At 34.3% G+C, this 20,242-nt stretch overlaps 2 protein-coding genes across 3 annotated transcripts in view; one reads left to right on the top strand and one right to left on the bottom strand.

The window, feature by feature from the left end:
* LOC126774882 (protein lethal(2)essential for life) overlaps nt 1–20,242 on the bottom strand; it is a 101,996-nt gene that overhangs the window by 48,304 nt on the left and 33,450 nt on the right. The window lies entirely within an intron of this gene.
* LOC126774859 (guanine nucleotide-binding protein G(o) subunit alpha) overlaps nt 1–20,242 on the top strand; it is a 49,883-nt gene that overhangs the window by 11,489 nt on the left and 18,152 nt on the right. For both annotated transcript variants that reach the window (XM_050496499.1, XM_050496498.1), the window contains exons 3-4: nt 4,748–4,889; nt 16,624–16,784. In XM_050496499.1, the coding sequence (XP_050352456.1) occupies nt 4,748–4,889; nt 16,624–16,784 (303 nt within the window). The remainder of the gene's footprint in view (nt 1–4,747; nt 4,890–16,623; nt 16,785–20,242) is intronic.

The raw sequence follows: 20,242 nt of genomic DNA, 5'->3' as shown, positions 1-20,242 counted from the left end.
CCCAGAGGTGCTCTATCGGGTTTAAGTACGGACTATTGGCTGGCCACTGCATAACTGGAATTTCGACTTCCCTGAGATAGTCTTTAACAATTCTAGCGACGTGAGGTCGTGCGTTGTCGTGCATAAGTTGGAAATTATCCCCAATATATCCAGCGTAAGGCATCACATGAGGCTCCAGAATGTCCGTTATGTAAGTTTCAGCATTAACAGCACGATTACGGAAAAAACCAGCTCTGTGCGTCCCGTCAAAGAAATACCTCCCCAAAACATTGTAGAGCCTCCACCAAATCGGACTGTTTCTCGAATGCAACACTGAGAGTAGCGTTCTCCTGACCTTCGCATGACGTTACGTCGTCCATCAGAGCCTACTAGAGACATTCGGCTGAACACATTTCACTTTCATCACTGAACAATACTGTCTCCCATTGGTCCAGTGTCCAATCGACGTGCTGCCTAGCAAATTGTAGTCTTGCTTGTCGATGGGATGCTGTGAGTTTTGGTCCTGTTGCTGGCTTGTGAGGGGTTAAGTTTTGCTCTCGAAGTCTTCTTCTTACAGTATTTTTACTCACAGACACTCCACGACTTTCTCGGAGTCTACCTTGAACGTCAACAGCCGAAAGATGTCGGTTTCTTAAAGACGTCAAACCAATAAAACGGTCATCGGTCGGGTTCGTGACATGCCCCCTGCCAGATCCTGGTCTCCGGCGATACTCCCCAGTCTCCAAGTAGCGTTTGTACACTCTTCGCACCGCTGAACGACTTAATTTTAGTGTTCTAGCTACATTTCGCTGACTTAACCCCTCATGAATAAGAGCTACGACTTGAGCAGCTTCTGCTTCAGTAGTATTCATTTTTTATGTTTAAACTTATTAAAATTATTGTTTCAACAAAGTTTCATACACTTAATCAATAATAAACATCGAACCGAGATGACTCCGCGTTAAGAACTGGAAATAAACTAACCATGCACTTTGTGCACAAAGTAACGTTTTCTTATCAATACTTTAAAAATATTCCAAATATCCTCAATAACACTTACAACTCCTCCAAATCAATATCAAGTGGGTAATAAAATGTTAAATGTAATCCCATAAGTAAAACAATCCACCTAGGTCGTCGCATAGTTAAGATAACAACTTTGTAAGTAAAAAAATACGGGTGGGTCGATTTTTTTGGCGGCCAGTGTATATTCAACTTATAACGTAAAGATTAATTAGTCGATATGGTATATGATTGTTGTATCGCAATTCCTATTCTATGGACAAAATGTTTAATCATTCATACTATAAAAAAGAGGTTGATTTTATTAAAGATGAACTTAATCAGGCTAGGTTAGTAAAATCAATAACAAGCAATGCGTACCATTACTGGCGAGTGACGTACAAAAGCGACAGACGTCAAGGAGCTCCATTCAAGCAGTTTATGATGAAGCAATTGTCGAGAACGATAAAAGCTCTGTCGTCACCGAGTAGGCTCCATTGTATCCGACTTTGAGTATTGACCAATCAAATAATTGGGATTAATCTCCTTTTTTGTGTTGGTGCTACTCTCTTCGTAAGTGTTCTTGTTCGCGATAATGTTTTTATTTTTCAATTAAAACAGGCCGAAAGAATCGGCTTATAATAACTCTGAATGTTCTTGTAAGTATTTAACTAACAATAAGATTTAATTAGATATTTTAGTATATATTATACAATTAAATGCTATGTTATTATTACAAAACATAATTTTGTATAATAAAATATTGATTACTTACATAATTCGGAGGTACGTCTTTAGATATGCTGGGATGAGTGAGCCAGGGTAATTACGGGCACATAGGACATAACATCTTAGCTCCTAAGGTTGGTGCCGCATTGGCAATGTAAGCTATTGCTAACATTTTTAACAATGCCAATGTCGATGTGCGTTGGTGACCACTTACCATCAGGTAGCCCATTTGCTCGCCCGCCTACCTATTCTATATAAAAAAAATTAAATAGGTAATGGGCCCGTATTGGAAAAAGTAAATAAAAATGTGGCATTATAATTACAATATTTAATAAAAATATATAAAACAGTATAATATACTTCTACAGAATGCGATTAGTGGTTCCAGTATAATTGAGTAACAAACATATAAACAAACAAACTTGTAATATTGTCGAGATAAAATGTGCTTGATTTTCTCGTAGGACGTAGTTGGTATCGAAGGATGATTTTTAAAACTTGTGTATGTATTAGTAACAAATAAAATCAGGATCAAGTGTACGGCTGTATTGTATTAGGTCCTTACATATGAAGTTTTGAAGCGTTTTATCGTACTGAACACTTTGATCTGAAATATATCTTTGGTTAAGAATTCCAAATTCAAATTTATAAATTCATTTAGCTGGTACATTTGAGTTTTGAAAACAGTCATTCATTTGTTTTTTCCTTATTATTATTTTTTTTGGCGTCGCTTATTATCGCACAATGGAAAACATGAAATATCGGTATATTTATGAGTACGAGTTCTACCGTGGCACCAGTGCTGCAGAAACAGCTCGAAGGATTAATGACGTGTACGGCGCTGGGGTCTTATTATACCGTACCGTAACCGTAACAGCCTGTGAATGTCCCACTGCTGGGCTAAAGGCCTCCTCTCCTCTTTTTGAGGAGAAGGTTTGGAGCTTATTCCACCACGCTGCTCCAATGCGGGTTGGTAGAATTCACATGTGGCAGAATTTCAGTGAAATTAGACACACGCAGGTTTCCTCACGATGTTTTCCTTCACCGTAAAGCACGAGATGAATTATAATCACAAATTAAGCACATGAAAATTCAGTGGTGCTTGCCCGGGTTTGAACCCACGATCATCGGTTAAGATTCACGCGTTCTTACCACAGGGCTATCTCGGCTTATTATATTAAAATTAAATATATTTTACAAAAAAAAAATTGACTTTATATTCCTCCTGTACAAAACGCCAATTTCATATGTAAGGACCTAATATAAGCAGCTGCGTTTCAATAAACAAACAGTTTTAACCGTCTTTTAAATTGTTTAGCTTAAAGCGTGTTTCGTGTATATTTCATTTGTTACTTATTTTTATTATATTAATATTCGTTACACAGTTACAAAAAAATAATATAAATAATTATTACACTTATTATTTATTTGTTAATACCATCGTTACGAAATATACTTCAGTGGAACGAAAAATCGATTGATGATTTCGTATACCAAAAGAATAAGAAATGCATTTGTTTTAACATATAACGTGATCAAAGATTGACGAATGAAAAACTGACAATCCATTCGACATCGTTTGTAAAGGGTCTTTCGACAGGATTGCATACAAAATACTATTCTAAGACTAATGATTCAGATATATACTTTAATAATAATTTCATTGATCTCATTACATTCGTAGATATTTTATTGATCTTGAATAATAATCAAATTGTATCGGATTTACGATAGATTAATGGAACTTTGGTGACGTCACTCGCGTCCCGGATGCGGGCTAGCGGCCCTGTGATAACTATATAAGTGTGACGTCAAATTCGCGACGCATGCGCGCTGGCATGTCTTCCAAGCCTTTACCAATATACGAAAGTCAATGATTCGATATGACGAATGTATAGGGAGACATTCCATGTTTTTTTTCAAAATACGAGGTATCGTAGAATTTCTAACAATTAGCTCGAATGCTATGTATTTCAACGCCGTGTCTTACGGTTTTTGCCAAATAAATGCCAGTTTCAAATAATAAACGGGTTAGTGAACCGAGCTGCGTATAATGTAATAACAGTAGAAAATATATTTCTTACTGGCGATAAACAATCTAGATTTCTCGTTAATGTCATTGTTTTTAAAAAATAGTAGCTCGCTGAGATTTTTAAGTATCCGGCGGCGCTTCTATTGTTCGTATTCTTGAAACGTATTGCTGTAAAAAAATGGTAATAATAAGACGCAGTCTGCATCATATGTGCGTGGCGTCACCAATTCTTTTAAACGAATCATTTTATTTTTTATTAATAAAGTTTTCGCCCCTGAAAAAAAACAAATTACTATTTCAGCCTTTCAAGGTTTTTAATTAATATTATGCCTGCTTTTATGGCCATAAAAAGCCGAGATGGCCTAGTGGTTAGAACGCGTGAATCTTACGCACCACTGAATTCTCATGTGCTTAATTTGTGTTTATGATTCATCTCGTGCTTGAAGGAAAACATTGTGGGGAAACCTGCAAGTGTCTAATTTCATTGAAATAATGCCACATGTGTATTCTACCAACCCGCATTGGAGCAGCGTGGTGGAATAAGCTCCAAACCTCCTCAAAAAGGAGAGGAGGCTAAGGCCCAGACCCAGCAGTGGGACATTAACTGTTACTTTACTGCTTTTATATTTTATTTATAATTTGACGTTCAACGAATAACCTTTGTTTGTTTATTGCTGAATTATAAGATCCGGAACATTCTAAAAATCTGGGCATATAATAAATAAGAGAAGTGATTAGACGATTAAAGAGAATCAATGTTACTACGGCCTTACCCATACCGTTGCTTAAACAATGCAGTCTTTTCTTTTGAATGTCAAATCAGCAGCTAAGCGTTTTATAAGTAAGGTCTATTATTTATTATTAGGTCTATAGAAAATTATATTTAATTGCAAAAACTTGTAATGACTTACATATTCCGAACGTAACAGTCAAAGGTGAACTGTTTCTCTTTAAATGTAGACGTTCCCTATGAAGTTTTTTCATAACATAAACTTTGTTCAACAGAATCATCCACGAGAGTGGCTTCACAAATGAAGATTTCAAACAGTATCGGCCCGTGGTATACAGCAACACGATCCAGTCACTCGTAGCCATATTGCGCGCCATGCCTAACCTGGGCATCACCTATGGGAATAAGGATCGAGAGGTATAGTATGGCCTGTTTTTTTTTAAAGAAAAATAAATGTCAAGACTTTTGTGACAGCTTCTATAATAGGTAATTTTATATATCTTTTTATAATTTACCTTTATTTAAAATATTTAATTTTTTAATTTTTAGGTTTAACTATCAATAGGTTTTATTATTATTATTATTTTAAGGGTCTTTATTTATTTCTCAAGTTTAATGATTTTCGTCATGTGTTTTGACTCATTTTGAATTCGAAAATTGTAAAAGCATAATTAAAATAATGTTATTCGAAATTTTGTAATAGTCCATGATTATTTCATAGTTTATTGTCTTGTTCGCTTGGAATTAATACTGTTTGTTTCATATAAAAATAAATATATATAAAAATAATATAAGCCATTCATATCATATCCCAGAGTTCAAGGTTCCTATCAAATAACATCGAAATCGGTTAAGTGGTTATCTGTGAAACACATAACAGATAAATAAGTTATTTTCGTATTTATAATCTTGAATATGGATTATTAAGTAATCAGTCGCTTATGAATACAATACCGATAATAATTAATCTGTATTTGCTACTAATATCTCCATTAAAAATATCTGTTTCTAAGACTTGTTTTCGCAAACAAAGTACAGAAATCAATGTAACTTGGTGTGCTTATATGGTTTTATAACCCTCATTAAACATACTTGGAAATATTTTTTACCTTCTAGAAAAAGCACTGTGGTATTAAAAATGTAACCTAATATCCGTAATTAATGTAAACGCTGCAGGCTCAGGTTGCACGTTATAATATGTCAGAATTTTGCTTGACCCACCGCGCTTTAAAGGTATTGATTCGACTATTTTTAGCCGAATCAATACCTTTTCTAAATTTAGGCACTAAATAGGTAATGGTAGAATAGAATTATTTATATGTACTTTCAGATATAGTAATTGTGTCTAAGGATAATTACACTACGAAGTCGAAATTATAAGCTCCTACTAACCGACAATGGGAAGCTGTTAGTTTGTATTTTAAATGTTATCAATAACAATAAAATGTTAGTTCTCGTCACATTTCACACGAGCCGAGAATTTTGGCACATTGGAGCGACTAATGTGTATCTAAGCATCTAATATACAGTTCGAATTGATGAATTGTAGTTAATTTTAAAGCACGTAAAATTAATGTATTAATAAAATATTTCAAGAAAATTTCATAGACAAATCGTATTTTGTTTCGGATTGAACAAGCTTTGTAAAAAATGTTAGTAGTGCTATTTATCAATAATGTTGGATGCGTGTTAATAGACAAATGTTGGAGGCAGAAATAGCTGTTTTGGGTTCCCCGTAAAAAGTTAATTTAGTTTAATTGTTGGTGGCTGGCTTCATACAGAAAGTATGAAAGAAACATCCTATGATAAAAATCAACTAATGCTATATAAAATTAAATGAATAAAAATAATACGATTAATAACGATTACCAATCGATCAATAGCATATCTGAAAACATTGCATGTTAGAGTATTAAATTAATTCGATCGATTTCTCTATTCAAGAGCAAAATCGATTTAAACTGTAGCTATTTCACTGTGTATATTGTTTTGTGTTCGTGTAATTCGTATTCTGTACCGAAAATGTAAAACATTCATGATCCGCTGTGAAATTATAATACACAATGTTATCTTAATGTTTTCTTTCACTTGTGGCGTGGTATCGTAAAAATGTTAAATACCACTGACATTAAGAAATATTTTATAGGATTTTTTTTATGGCATAAATATAAACGTATAGCGTTGTAGTTTTCGCCCGCGGCTTTGCCCGCATATTAAGGGTATTGCGTAACAAGCTTGCTTCATACCAAATTTCATCAAAATCTGTTCAGTGATTAACCTGTGAAAGCGTAACAGACAGTCAGTTACTTTTGCATTTATAATATTAGTATAGATTACATTAATAGAATGAGCAAAGACAAATAAACAACTTCAATATTTAATAGACATGACATCACTTAATCTTGTCGAGATCTTAAATAATCTATGGTTTTCATTATGGATTAGTAAAAAAATAACGTTTTGAATGTCGCCGAAGTTGTTAATAAAACTTTGAAATTGTAATTAAATTGGATACGTAGTTAAGTGGAATAGTTTTGTATTATAAATAAGGATATATTAATCGAGAACTTTTTGTATTGCATATTGCAGAGCTGTTAGCAAATCGTATGGGATATGTAAATCTGAGGTTATTTTATGGCTATTTTTTTAATTATTTGTCTCGTAAAAAGAAAGTCAGCCAGTGTAACTACAGGCACAAACGATAAAACATATTAGATCCCATGATTGGCGTAAAATTGTCTTATGTTCGGTTATTGTATTCAAGAAACGATTCATTTTGCTTACGGATAGTAAAATTGTCTACGGGGCGTTACTCAAAAGTGATCCAATAACAAACATTTCGTCAGTTTCAAAGTCGTTTATGTATACACATATACGTCATATAATACGAAAAGCCGAGATGGCCTACAGGTTAGAACGCGTGAATCTTAACTGACGATCGTGGGTTCAAACCCGGGCAAGCACCACTGAATTTTCATGTGCTTAATTTGTGATTATAATTCATCTCGTGCTTGACGGTGAAGGAAAACATCGTGAGGAAACCTGCATGTGTCTAATTTCATTGAAATTATGCCACATGTGTATTCTACCAACCCGCATTGGAGCAGCGTGGTGGAATAAGCTCCAAACCTTCTCCTCAAAAGGGAGAGGAGGCCTTAGCCCAGCAGTGGGACATTAACAGGCTGTTACTGTACGTCATATATATATATATATATATATATATATATATATATGATTTAATTCTAATAAAATTATAAAAACGAATTTTAGAAATCTTTAATAGGTTGTTATTCATAACTCGGAAACGATTGGTTACTGATTTACAATAACTAATTGTTAAATATAGGTTATGAGCATAGGTGATGGGTACACTGTCAATTTATCATCAGGTGGACTAATTGCTTCGGTTTTCTGTTCTTAATTCAAAATAAATATTAACGTACATTTGTTTTAAGTATAGGATTCCGTTTATAGAAGAGAATATCGCCTCGTTAACCATAAAACATGTATTACTCAGGCTGTTCTATAAATAATATTTAGTTCGTAAAAATTAATCTATTGCATCAAGCATCGTTCACTAAGTGCCCGAGTTTCCCCTCGATGATAACTCGCATTACGAAGTAATTTCACTAAGGCAACATTGCCATAAAATATTTTATAACCTACAACGTACTTGATAAAGATTAATTTCTAAAAATCACTGGCATATTTTTATTATCTGTTTGTATTCTAAATAGTTTAAGCTGTCCAGTGTTCATACTTTGACATATTGTTGTTTTTTAAAACGCAAACATTGTGGTTGTAACGACTTTAAAATATCCAAATGGTATTCGAAATTAAAAAAAAAAGTGATATCGCTAAAATAAAAACACGTTAAATAATTGCCTATGCTTAGGCGTATGACGGCGCTTATAATGCACACGTCCCTCCCTCCCGATTTCAACGGAGTCCTAAGCCGAGGTCCGGCCTCATAGGAGGCACCCTTAGGACGTCCGTCTCTCTTGAGCCCTGTGTGGCTCCCAACATCCGGCTGAGTTCAACTCGCCCATCCCGCCCGGTGACGCTGTAGAGGCCAGTAAGGCAAACAGTATTACACAATCCGAAAAAAAAAACTATACTTTGATGCGCAAGCCTAATAGCTTTTATGCTGTGTAGGACGCTAATTCTTACATTGATTTAAGTTTATATCTGCATTTTAATGTTTATAGTTAAAATGTGTTATGTGTGTTCAGACGCATCTTTATGTCACTAGATAATAAAAACGAGGATATATTACACTGGCCTCCAAAAAAATCGACCCACCTACATTTTTTGTAAAAAAGCTATCGTATGGTTTTAAACTACCACATATTTATATTTTTAAGATTGATAATGAAAAAATGCAATTGTAGGATTGTACAAAAACAGAAATAGTGCGTAAAAAATAGGTTTTTAGGTAAATATGTGACAAAACACGAAAACACAAAATTTTACGCAATTTTATTTTTTTGTGTACAAAACGATTATGCCGTTTGTTTTTAAATTTGGGTGCCTAAATCTTACTTTAATAGGGAGTGTTTCCTCCTCTTGACCTAATCACTGCCTGCATACGCCTATTAAGTGACCTGATTAGCTTTTTAATGTCTTCCTGTGGGGTTCGTTGCCATTCTTCAGTTAGGGCAGCTTCCAGTTGATTCAGGGTTTCTGGAATTGGATTTCGTGCTCGAACCGTACGTTTTAGCTGGTCCCAGAGGTGCTCTATCGGGTTTAAGTCCGGACTATTGGCTGGCCACTGCATAACTGGAATTTCGACTTCCCTGAGATAGTCTTTAACAATTCTAGCGACGTGAGGTCGTGCGTTGTCGTGCATAAGTTGGAAATTATCCCCAATATATCCAGCGTAAGGCATCACATGAGGCTCCAGAATGTCCGTTATGTAAGTTTCAGCATTAAGAGCACGATTACGGAAAAAAACCAGCTCTGTGCGTCCCGTCAAAGAAATACCTCCCCAAAACATTGTAGAGCCTCCACCAAATCGGACTGTTTCTCGAATGCAACACTGAGAAGAAGCGTTCTCCTGGCCTTCGCATGACGTTACGTCGTCCATCAGAGCCTACTAGAGACATTCGGCTTTCATCACTGAACAATACTGTCTCCCATTGGTCCAGTGTCCAATCGACGTGCTGCCTAGCTAATTGTAGTCTTGCTTGTCGATGGGATGCTGTGAGTTTTGGTCCTGTTGGTGGCTTGTGAGGGGTTAAGTTTTGCTCTCGAAGTCTTCTTCTTACAGTATTTTCACTCACAGACACTCCACGACTTTCTAGGAGTCTACCTTGAACGTCAACAGCCGAAAGATGTCGGTTTCTCAAAGACGTCAAACCAATAAAACGGTCATCGGTCGGGTTCGTGACACGCCCCCTGCCAGATCCTGGTCTCCGGCGATACTCCCTAGTCTCCAAGTAGCGTTTGTACACTCTTTGCACCGCTGAACGACTTAATTTTAGTGTTCTAGCCACATTTCGCTGACTTAACCCCTCATGAATAAGAGCTACGACTTGAGCAGCTTCTGCTTCAGTAGTATCCATTTTTTATGTTTAAACTTATTAAAATTATTGTTTCAACAAAGTTTCATACACTTAATCAATAATAAACATCGAACCGAGATGACTCCGCGTTAAGAACTGGAAATAAACTAACCATGCACTTTGTGCACAAAGTAACGTTTTCTTATCAATACTTTAAAAATATTCCAAATATCCTCAATAACACTTACAACTCCTCCAAATCAATATCAAGTGGGTAATAAAATGTTAAATGTATGTCCCATAAGTAAAACAATCCACCTAGGTCGTCGCATAGTTAAGATAACAACTTTGTAAGTAAAAAAATACGGGTGGGTCGATTTTTTTGGCGGCCAGTGTATTATAATGCCCTGAATTTCAGTGAAATGATCAAACGAACTATCTAAATTATTACGAGTCATTATTAGTCTATGCACATTAATACCAATGTAAGTTTTTTTTCATGTTTTTTAATATATTCTTGGAATCTTTAATTAAACCATTTATATAAAATATCGAAATCTTTTTTATTCCAAATTACTCAAATAATTTTCTTCTTAGTATAAACACACTTAAAGATTTTATTAGCAGCTAGTTGATAGTTAACATAACTATATAAACTAAATAAAACTAAGCTTAATTTTATTGATCTATTTATTGTACCTGTAATGCCGCTATCCCCGGCTGGACACGACTCCCCTATTATAGAGTGTAGTTATGTGTGAGCTTTATAAACGTTTGCTTTATAGCGGATTAGTTGATATTTAAAAAAAGACACTAACATACTTGAATTTGTATTTATAGGAATAAAATTAAACGTACCTAGGCTAAAAATATGCGAACATATATATACATGTTAAAGTTCTTCTTAAGTACTGTTAAAGATTCAATTTAGTCGTTTATTAGAAACGTGGTGCTAGCCACTATTGAACCCTGGTCTTCTAATACAATTCAAGTGTTCTACAATGTATCAATGTTTTTGATAATCCATTTCATTTGTACATATGATTTTAAAAATAACGATGTTTTATAAACTACAAATATTTTACTATTTATTACCCTGCTGGCTGGCTAGCTAGCTAAACAATCTAAGTCCTCCCCTATGCCTCTGTCTTATTCTTCAGTCTGAGAATGTAATCTGTTCAAGATTAAAGATTTATAATGTAATTGTAGCGCGACGTCCAGGAACATAAGTCCTGGAAAGGTCAGTATTCAGTATTTCCTTATTCATGAGGATGAGCTTTGCTTGTTCAGTTTTCAATTACGATTTCGTTTTACTTTTACGTGAATAATAGTCACTTGTTTATTCTGGCTCTTTTTATGATATTAATATACGGTGTGGGAGGGTGTTCTTTATGACATTCTAATTACATTACTCGTGTTTATTCGTGATCGCTCATCACTTTTTCTACTGTTAAATAGCAATACAGTACCATGGTAAGTGAAACATTGTAATCACACACATATAATGTCAGATTCACTGGTTGGTGGCGCAGTGATGGTGTAAGGCGTGGTTTACATTTCTTTGTGTCACTGTCTATGGGCGATGGTCATAACCTATCACCATTATATGGCTCATACGCTAGTCTATCTTTCAAAAAAAATGTATTTTTTTTTAAATTTAGTTTCCATACTTTATTTCCGTTAATATTTTTGAAAATGATTTTAAAAAGTATATATAAAACGAAATTAAAAATAGATATTGGCTGGAATGCTATCAATATTTCCGTTGACGTGAAATAAAAATAAATTGCATACACAATGTTAATTATCATTATGGAATTATTTCGTATTCTAATTTTTTTTTATTTTTCTCTTCTCAACCTAATTAAAATTTCGTATCGCATTCTCTTCGCCCTTTGCATATTTATAAAGTATACAGTTTGGCAACAAAACAATGGATCAATCGGATACGCCATACAATGTATTATGCCCAACCGATAGAGGCATTGTTCTATAATATTTGATAATTAGTTTGGTGCTCGATGAATCAATACAATGACATTTGAATGTACTTTGTGATAAAGTGGACGAGACGATTTTTTTTACATGATTTTTAATTATAACAAACTTGAAATCATTTGAAGTGGTCTAAATTTATGTTTTTTTTTTATATAATAGGTAGGCGCACGAGCGAATGGGTCACCTGATCGTGTGTCACCAACGCCCATAGACATTGGCATTTTAAGAGATGTCAACCATCGCTTACATCGCCAATGCGCCACTAACCTTGGGCATTAAGATGTTATGTCCCTTGTGCTAGCATACAGGTATAACATCTTAATGAACTTTCTATTCCATCGCTCACATAATTCGATGGGGCGGGAATCCATGTCGGATCCATAACTGGAGAGAGTTCACGCGCTGGACCGACAGCTATACGTGCTTTCAGAGGCACGCAAGCATACACTTTTAACTTTTAGATTCCGGGGTTTACTTAGATTTTTTTTTAAGAAAATCCCAATAATTTGTTATCGGTCCGACCGATGGCTTGAATCCAGAACCTCGGGTTATGCGAACTATCTAGCCACTAGATCACCGAGGCAGTCAATCAAATGTTATCACGGCATCCATAATATATATTCATTTCAAATTGTATTTACAAATGCCTTTATAGCAATCTATAACATATAAGCGACATACCACTCATCACGAGATCTCCTAAACTATCCGCCCGATTGACTTGAAATTTGTCACAGTTACTCCTTCCCCGACGTAGACGCTCACTAAGAACGGATTTTACTTACGTAAAATCCTATCCAAAATACATTAACTTCTTATCTACACGTGCGAAGCCGGGACGATTATAATACGACTAGTATAATATATAGATGATTTTACAATTTAATATAAATTAAATAAACTCGTAAAGATTTATTTATTTCATTCAAATTTATGTACAAATTTAAAAATAAAGAAGACATCTATAAACTACTTCAAGCTTATAGATAAGACACCGTTGTTATCAAAACGTAGCGCATTAACAATTCTATACATTGTTACTGAACAAATAATATCGTAGTATGTAATTTATATGTTAATATATATTACAAACGATCTTATTTATCGCAAAGGTTATAGAGCCAATTGAAAAAAAAATCAACACGCTATTTTTTTAACCGTTTAAGGAATAATATGTTAGGCTAAAAAAGTCTTAAATATATAAACGTTTTGGTAACGTTAAAAAAACCGAGATAGTCCAGTGGTTAGGACGAATGATCGCGTCTAATTTCGCTAAAATTCTGTCACATGTGTATCCATCAACCCGATTAGGAATATGCTCCAAAAAGGGAGAATAGGTATTAGCGCAGCCGTATGGCATTCGCTGTTTGTAACTTAACTTTACGTAATAATGTATTCTTAAAAAAAATAACGTAAATGATCAAAAAGTTACTTTTCTGTTATGTACCTATAGGCAATATTTCCCTTTCATTTTAATATAATATGTGATGAGAATGTCAAACAATACGTGCGCATGTGTGCGTTACGATAGCTTATCTAAGCTTGGTTCGTCACTTTAAACTAGAATGTACACCGTCGGGATTTGGATATTTACAAAAAGTTAACAATCAAAAGATAAACAGTTCATGGTGTGAAGAATCTCTAGTGTATAACTATTTATCTTATTACTCAAATTTATTAATTCGATAAAAAACAAATTAATCGTAAACTTTGTCTATTTCAGGACGTTGTTTTAGAGCAATCGAGTTAACGACGAATAAAAGTATTTAAATATAAATAGCTTGGTTTACTTTATGGGCTGTTATCGACTTTTACAATGCATGTGTAGAGTGAGCTGTGAGTGAGGCGTTGACTGTCACGCGTCTCCTGAACGAAATTTGATTACGCAATCGCTGAAACAGAGGACGATTTGTCAAAACATTGCAATCAACCGCTTCGTCACAAGACGTTACGCAACTTGTTGTCGAATCAGATCTATTATTTGTATCCTTACGATATAAGATGTTTGCAAATTGTATCAATAATTCGCGAAACATACTGATGTTATAAAATCGAAAGTAGCTTTATCTGTTTGTTTGTTAACTTATCACGAACCTTACGAAATTGAACATAGATGGCGCTTGAAAATTGGATGAATCATAGCATATTTAAAAAAAATCGAAACGATTCAAAGGCGATTCATACGAACCGTATAATTAAAGTCATATATCATAAGGGCAGGCGCTCGTATACAATCCGTTATACATAACAATTTATATAACAGATATATAATATAATCTTTACGAACGTTATCAATGCGATAGTAACTCTGTTTGTCTGTTACGCTTTCGCGGCTAAACCTCTGAACTGATTTTGTTAAAATTTGCTAAAAGACAAGCTTGAGCACCAGGAAGGACAAAGCTAACCTATTTGTTATACCTAACACGCGGGCGAAATCTAGTAATTTATATACGCACGCTTACGTTATAAATTTTTAATATTAATTAACGAATGCTGCGCAACTTGTTATAATATTAAGTGTTGCTAAGAGAATAAATAAATAAAATATATATTCAAATAAAATTGCGTATGCTAGGAAAGCCTTCAATCCAATTAAAGTGTTAGGCTATGCATATATAAAACGCATTGAAATGGTTCGGTTATTAAAAAGATTTTTTCAAAACTATTTTGCATTTGATGAAATAGTTGAAACCAAAACTGTACCATATGTTTTAAAATTGTTACATCTTAGTTAGTGTGTTTTTAAAATTGTCTTATTATATTTATTAACATAGTTTTTTTTTTAATCTTGGGGCCAACTTTTTTACCAACGACATCAGTAACCAGATGTCGTTGGTAATAACAAATTACAAAAGATTTTTGATCTAAGTGAATCATAAAATGCTTAATTTGTTATACTTCATTGATTTTTCTCCTTTACTTAGTAAAGTAAAGTAAGCGCCTGTGAATGTCCTACTGCTAGGCTAAGGCCTCTCCTTTTTTGAGAAGATTTGGAGATTATTTCACCACGCTGTCCCAATGCGGTTTCGTGGAATAAACATGATTTTGATGTTTTTTCTTCACCATCAAGCATTTGTCTTCATAATTCATCTAATTATGAAGACAAACTTTACTTTACTTAGATTTTATAATAATATATTTAAAATGATTTCAAATGTCGAGATATATCCTTGCCAACTTTCTATTATTTTCTAAATTATGTACGTAAAATTGTTTTATATAATAAACGTACATAATTAAAAAGTTAATAATCTTGATCGTAATGTATACTAATGTATGAATAATTAAGACTGAAAGTATGTAAAAACTTATCCGTTCCATCTCGTTTCGTATTTGTCGTAGTATTTGTGTAACAACGGAACTCTACGAATTCAAATACGGATACAAACGTGCGAGGCTTCGTTTTAAAATATCGTATAACAGATTGTATACGAGAGGTCTCTGCCCTTGTGATATGAAAGGAGTTTAATTATACGGTTCGCACCCTTTGAATCGTTTCTGTTTATTATCTAAGAGTGAGTCAGTCACGTTGGCGCATAAATGGCGCCTCATCTAAAAACTTAACTTTTGTATGAGTGGATCCGATGATACGATATGTATACATGTATGTGCCGAGATGGCCCAGTGGTAAGAACGCGTGAATCTTAACCGATGATCGTGGGCTCAAACCAGGGCAAGCACCACTGAATTTTCATGTGCTTAATTTGTGATTATAATTCATCTCGTGCTTTACGGTGAAGGAAAACATCGTGAGGAAACCTGCATGTGTCTAATTTCAATGAAATTCTGCCACATGTGTACCACCACCCGCATTGGAGCAGCGTGGTGGAATAAGCTCCAAACCTTCTCCTCAAAAAGAGGAGAGGAGGCCTTTAGCCCAGCAGTGTGACATTCACAGGCTATTACGGTGTATGCAGGTTTGCTTGCGATATTTTCCTGTACCACCGAGGGAAGGATGAATTTTAAACATGAATTACGCATAGAAAAAAAAATCACTGGTGTTTCTTTTTTAGATTTGGATTCGAAGTTTGAATTTTTAAAGCACTGAGACAGTTCGGCTCTTCGGCGACAACTAGCTTTTATACCAATATTACTGATCTACTAAATCATATAATATTACACGATGTCAAAGTGACTTAGTACTTTTATTTAATTTGAAATGTATATTATTTTTATTTATACGAGTAACTATGAAATACAGTTTGTATTTATTGATGTACTTTTTATCACTATAATGCTATCTCGTTCTATAGTTAGACGTGGCCGATGACGTATCGAATATACATAAAAATGATTCATTCTGTCGGTATTAAATGTATGTATGACTATAAGGTATGAAAATTAAAAAATGTAATATATAGTAATAATATTATTATATCAAACTTACTATAGTTATTTATATTAAATAAGACTATTTTTTTTATTAATATTAAAGTATTTTTTATGAATTTTAATATAGCATTTAAGGAGTGATATTTTCCTGGTTAAATACATATAAATAGTAGATAATTCCAAGCGAAACAAGAGAAATTTTATAACGATCTTTAAAATCATTGCAATATTATTCAAAAGACTATATATAAATAATAACTTTCTGTGTGTGTATTACGAGGTCAAAGAGTTTTTCTAAAATCTATATTATTATTTAGAGCGACGGCAAGATGGTATTCGACGTCATTCAACGGATGGAAGACACGGAGCCGTTCAGCGAGGAACTGCTGGCGGCCATGAAGAGGCTGTGGGCGGACGCCGGCGTGCAGGAGTGCTTCGGAAGATCTAATGAGTACCAGCTCAATGACTCGGCTAAATAGTGAGTGAAACTTCACCTTATTAGTTTTAGTTATTTATTTTTCTCAGAGTGTATGGATCACCTGAGTAGGAGAATGAATATTTATTTCCATTATTGCTATCCAAATTGAAACAGACGATTATATTTGTAAATGGCGCAAAAATAACAAAAGCAAATACGCAATTGTATAGTTTTTAAGTGAATACAAAAGCAAATAAGCAGGGCTCATTGCTCCAAACTATTGCAGGGTTTATAAGAATAGTAATTGTATTATGTAAGTCAGAAAAGTGACTAACTAGTATGTGTTAATGATAAATACTTAATTTGGTAAAACTATTCATACCTTCAAATATTTTGTAAGGCTTTACTGTCGGAAGCAGGAGGACTATTTCAATCTTCTAAAGAGTTTGTATTATCTATAATAAAGTCCTCCAGACCTATTTCGGCCACGGCTGCCAATCGCAAGAGATTAGCCAAGATTAGATTAGCAGTAGATATTATAGTGCACGAGTGTGTGCGCAAACACAGGTGCACTCTCTCTTCCCTCACTCTCATACTCCGATGGGACAGCAATCCGACACGACTGGAAAGACTTCAGGCGCAGGACCAACGGGTTTACGTGCTTTTCGAGACACGGGAGTGTACACACTTCCAATTTCCAGACTCCGGGACGCTATTGAAAATTTTCTGATAGAAAAACACAATAACTTTTTATTGGCCCGACCTGGGTAACGAACCTAGGACCTCCGGGTCTGCGGCCTTACATCAAGTCACTAGACCGACGAGGCAGTCAGTATTATCTATACTAATATTATAAATGTAAAAGTAACTCTCACTGTCTGTTACGCTTTAATGGCTAAACCGGTGAACCGATTTTGATGAAACTATATACCAAACCCTATATACCAAATCAGGTCTTCTACCAAAAGAAGACCTGATTTGGTATATAGGGGGGAGGGTGTTCTAATGCGGGCGAAAACTATAATTATATAAATGAAACTATTAAACAGCTTAACTCACAGTATTAATTAATTATTTTAAAAATAACAGTATCATATCATAACATAATAGAATTTATTTGGTATGTTGAATCTTCAATCAATCATTTTACTTTTTTCTAACGTCTAATGTAAACTGCAGGGGTTCATTCGGTACATAAGTTGGTGTTACACTATAAGTCAGTTCCGCGTATCTCCAAGATACGTTGTATTTATGGAATATCTGAAACATGAACATTACATTATATACCTCTTTATGTGAAACGCTAATCGAAATCGGATTAACTAAATTAACTTCAAATCTAAACGGTCATTGGTCGGTGTAAGCCAATGACGTAATATGCGACCAATTAGCGATCAGTATTTAGTCAGATTAGTTTGACTAACTTCGCACATAATTCCACAAAATGGCGGTTAGTTAGAAATAAAACTTAGACTGTTCTACAGTTTACCGAGAACTTTATTTATCTTATTAAAAAAAATTAGTACTTGTATTAAATATTAATATCACTTCCACTTAAATATGTTTCTTAATTACAATTTTTCTATTCATTCGCTTCAAGCTTTGTTCCGCTTATATAAGCGGGGAATTAATGAAAGTATATACAAACAGAGGATTGTACTTGTACCTTTGTAAGTTTATAATTTTTTTTAAAATATATTTTCCTACTCTTTCAGACGGTACCTCTGCGTTTTTATTAAAATGAAACACTTTAATTGCATTAACGGGGTACCTTTGTCGTATAACACTGTGGACCTCATTAAAATCCTTCCTATTATATTACAAGTGAAACCATGACAGAGGCGAGTGTAGTTTTTAATTATTTTTACGCGTACTAATGTGTCATACGTGGGTTTTTTTTCCTCGTACACCGTCAACTTGTTCTATACTGTTTAATAGTACTTATACGATTATTATTGTTAGCATACCAGTAACAGCCTGTGAATGTCCCACTGCTGGGTTAAGGCCTCCTTTTCCTATTTGAGGAGAAGGTTTTGGAGCTTATTTCACGACGCTGCTCTAATGCGGGTTGTTGGAATACATATGTGCAGAATTTCAGTGAAATTATACACATGCAGGTTTCCTCACGATGTTTTCCTTCACCGTTAAGCACGAGATAAATTATAATCACAAAGTAAGCACATGAAAATTCAGTGGTGCTTGTCCGGGTTTGAAAACACGATCATCGGTTAAGATTCACGCGATCTTACCATTAGGCCATCTCGGCTGTTAGAATAGAAAATTCTTATTTAACATACGATAATAAAACCTTTGTATGTAGTCTGTTTGAATAGAGCTATGAATCAAGAAAAGTTTAAATACTTACAAGTGTTTTTAATTCAGAATCTTTTTAATGAAGATTTTAATGTTTATTTTTTTCCGAGATGGTCAGTACACATAATTCTTAACAGAAGATCACGAGTTCAAAACTAGATAAGCACCATTAAATTTTCATGTGCTCAATTTGTGCTTATAATTATTATCGTGATCGGTGGTGTAGAAAAACACGGTGAGGAAATAGTAATGTGTCGGATTACAATCTCCCACATGTATTTTTAAAAACCCTCCATGGAGCAGTGTGGTGGAATAAGCTCTAAACATTCTCATCAAAATGAGGCTTTAGCCCAGCCGTGGAATATTTACAGGCTGTTACTTTACGTAAGTTTACCTTTCATTCGTGAGCGTCAGTGATAGAGTTTATTCTTTAAAATAATACACACGAAGAAAACAGTAATAATAATTTTGCAGTAAGCAAATAAATACTTCATTGAAAAGTAAATAGGTACCAAAAAGCGACAAGTTCACATTACCTTAGCGAGTAATAGTTGCAGTTCCACTTCAGCGAATCTCTTCCCAATACACATACGTCTGCCAAATCCAAATGGTAGAGACGCAAACGGATGGATTCCTACCTCTCTCTGCCTTTTTGCTATTAATATTGCCTTGGCTTGTTCGCAAATATCATCATTCGATCTGTTTCCTATGAAAGTTTTTGATGATACGTCATCGTCGGCGCGTTCCTTGTCTCTCAACCAGCGTTCCGGTATATAGTCATGCGGATTTGGAAAGTATCGTTCCTCGTTCGACATGATGTAGTGAGGGAAAACGATGTGCGACTGCGAAACGATATGTAACATTATGATTAATATAAGTTTTCTAATTTTAAATATCTTAATCATGAAAGCGAAAATAGTTTTTTTTTTTTAAGAAAATGTTTAAAGAAGAAAATGTTATTGATTGATTATGATATTCATTTTATTTTCAATTGTTATTAAATGTAAATGCAATGAAAAGTTATTCGTGTAGCAAACGAACCCCTTTCGGAACTTCATATCCAGAAATGATAGCGTCGGATTGTAAGCAACGACCATTTCCCAAAATGACTGGTTTTATTCTAAAAAGTAAAAAAATCTTCGTTACATGGTTAAGTTAAATAGACTATAAATAAGGTTATATATCCTAGGTTATACCAGTAAAAC

The sequence above is a fragment of the Nymphalis io genome, chromosome 17 (genome assembly GCF_905147045.1).
Source record: "Nymphalis io chromosome 17, ilAglIoxx1.1, whole genome shotgun sequence".
Classification (NCBI taxonomy): domain Eukaryota; kingdom Metazoa; phylum Arthropoda; class Insecta; order Lepidoptera; family Nymphalidae; genus Nymphalis; species Nymphalis io.
The sequence above is the reverse complement of the archived record's forward strand: the minus strand, read 5'-3'. Positions and strand labels throughout refer to the sequence as shown.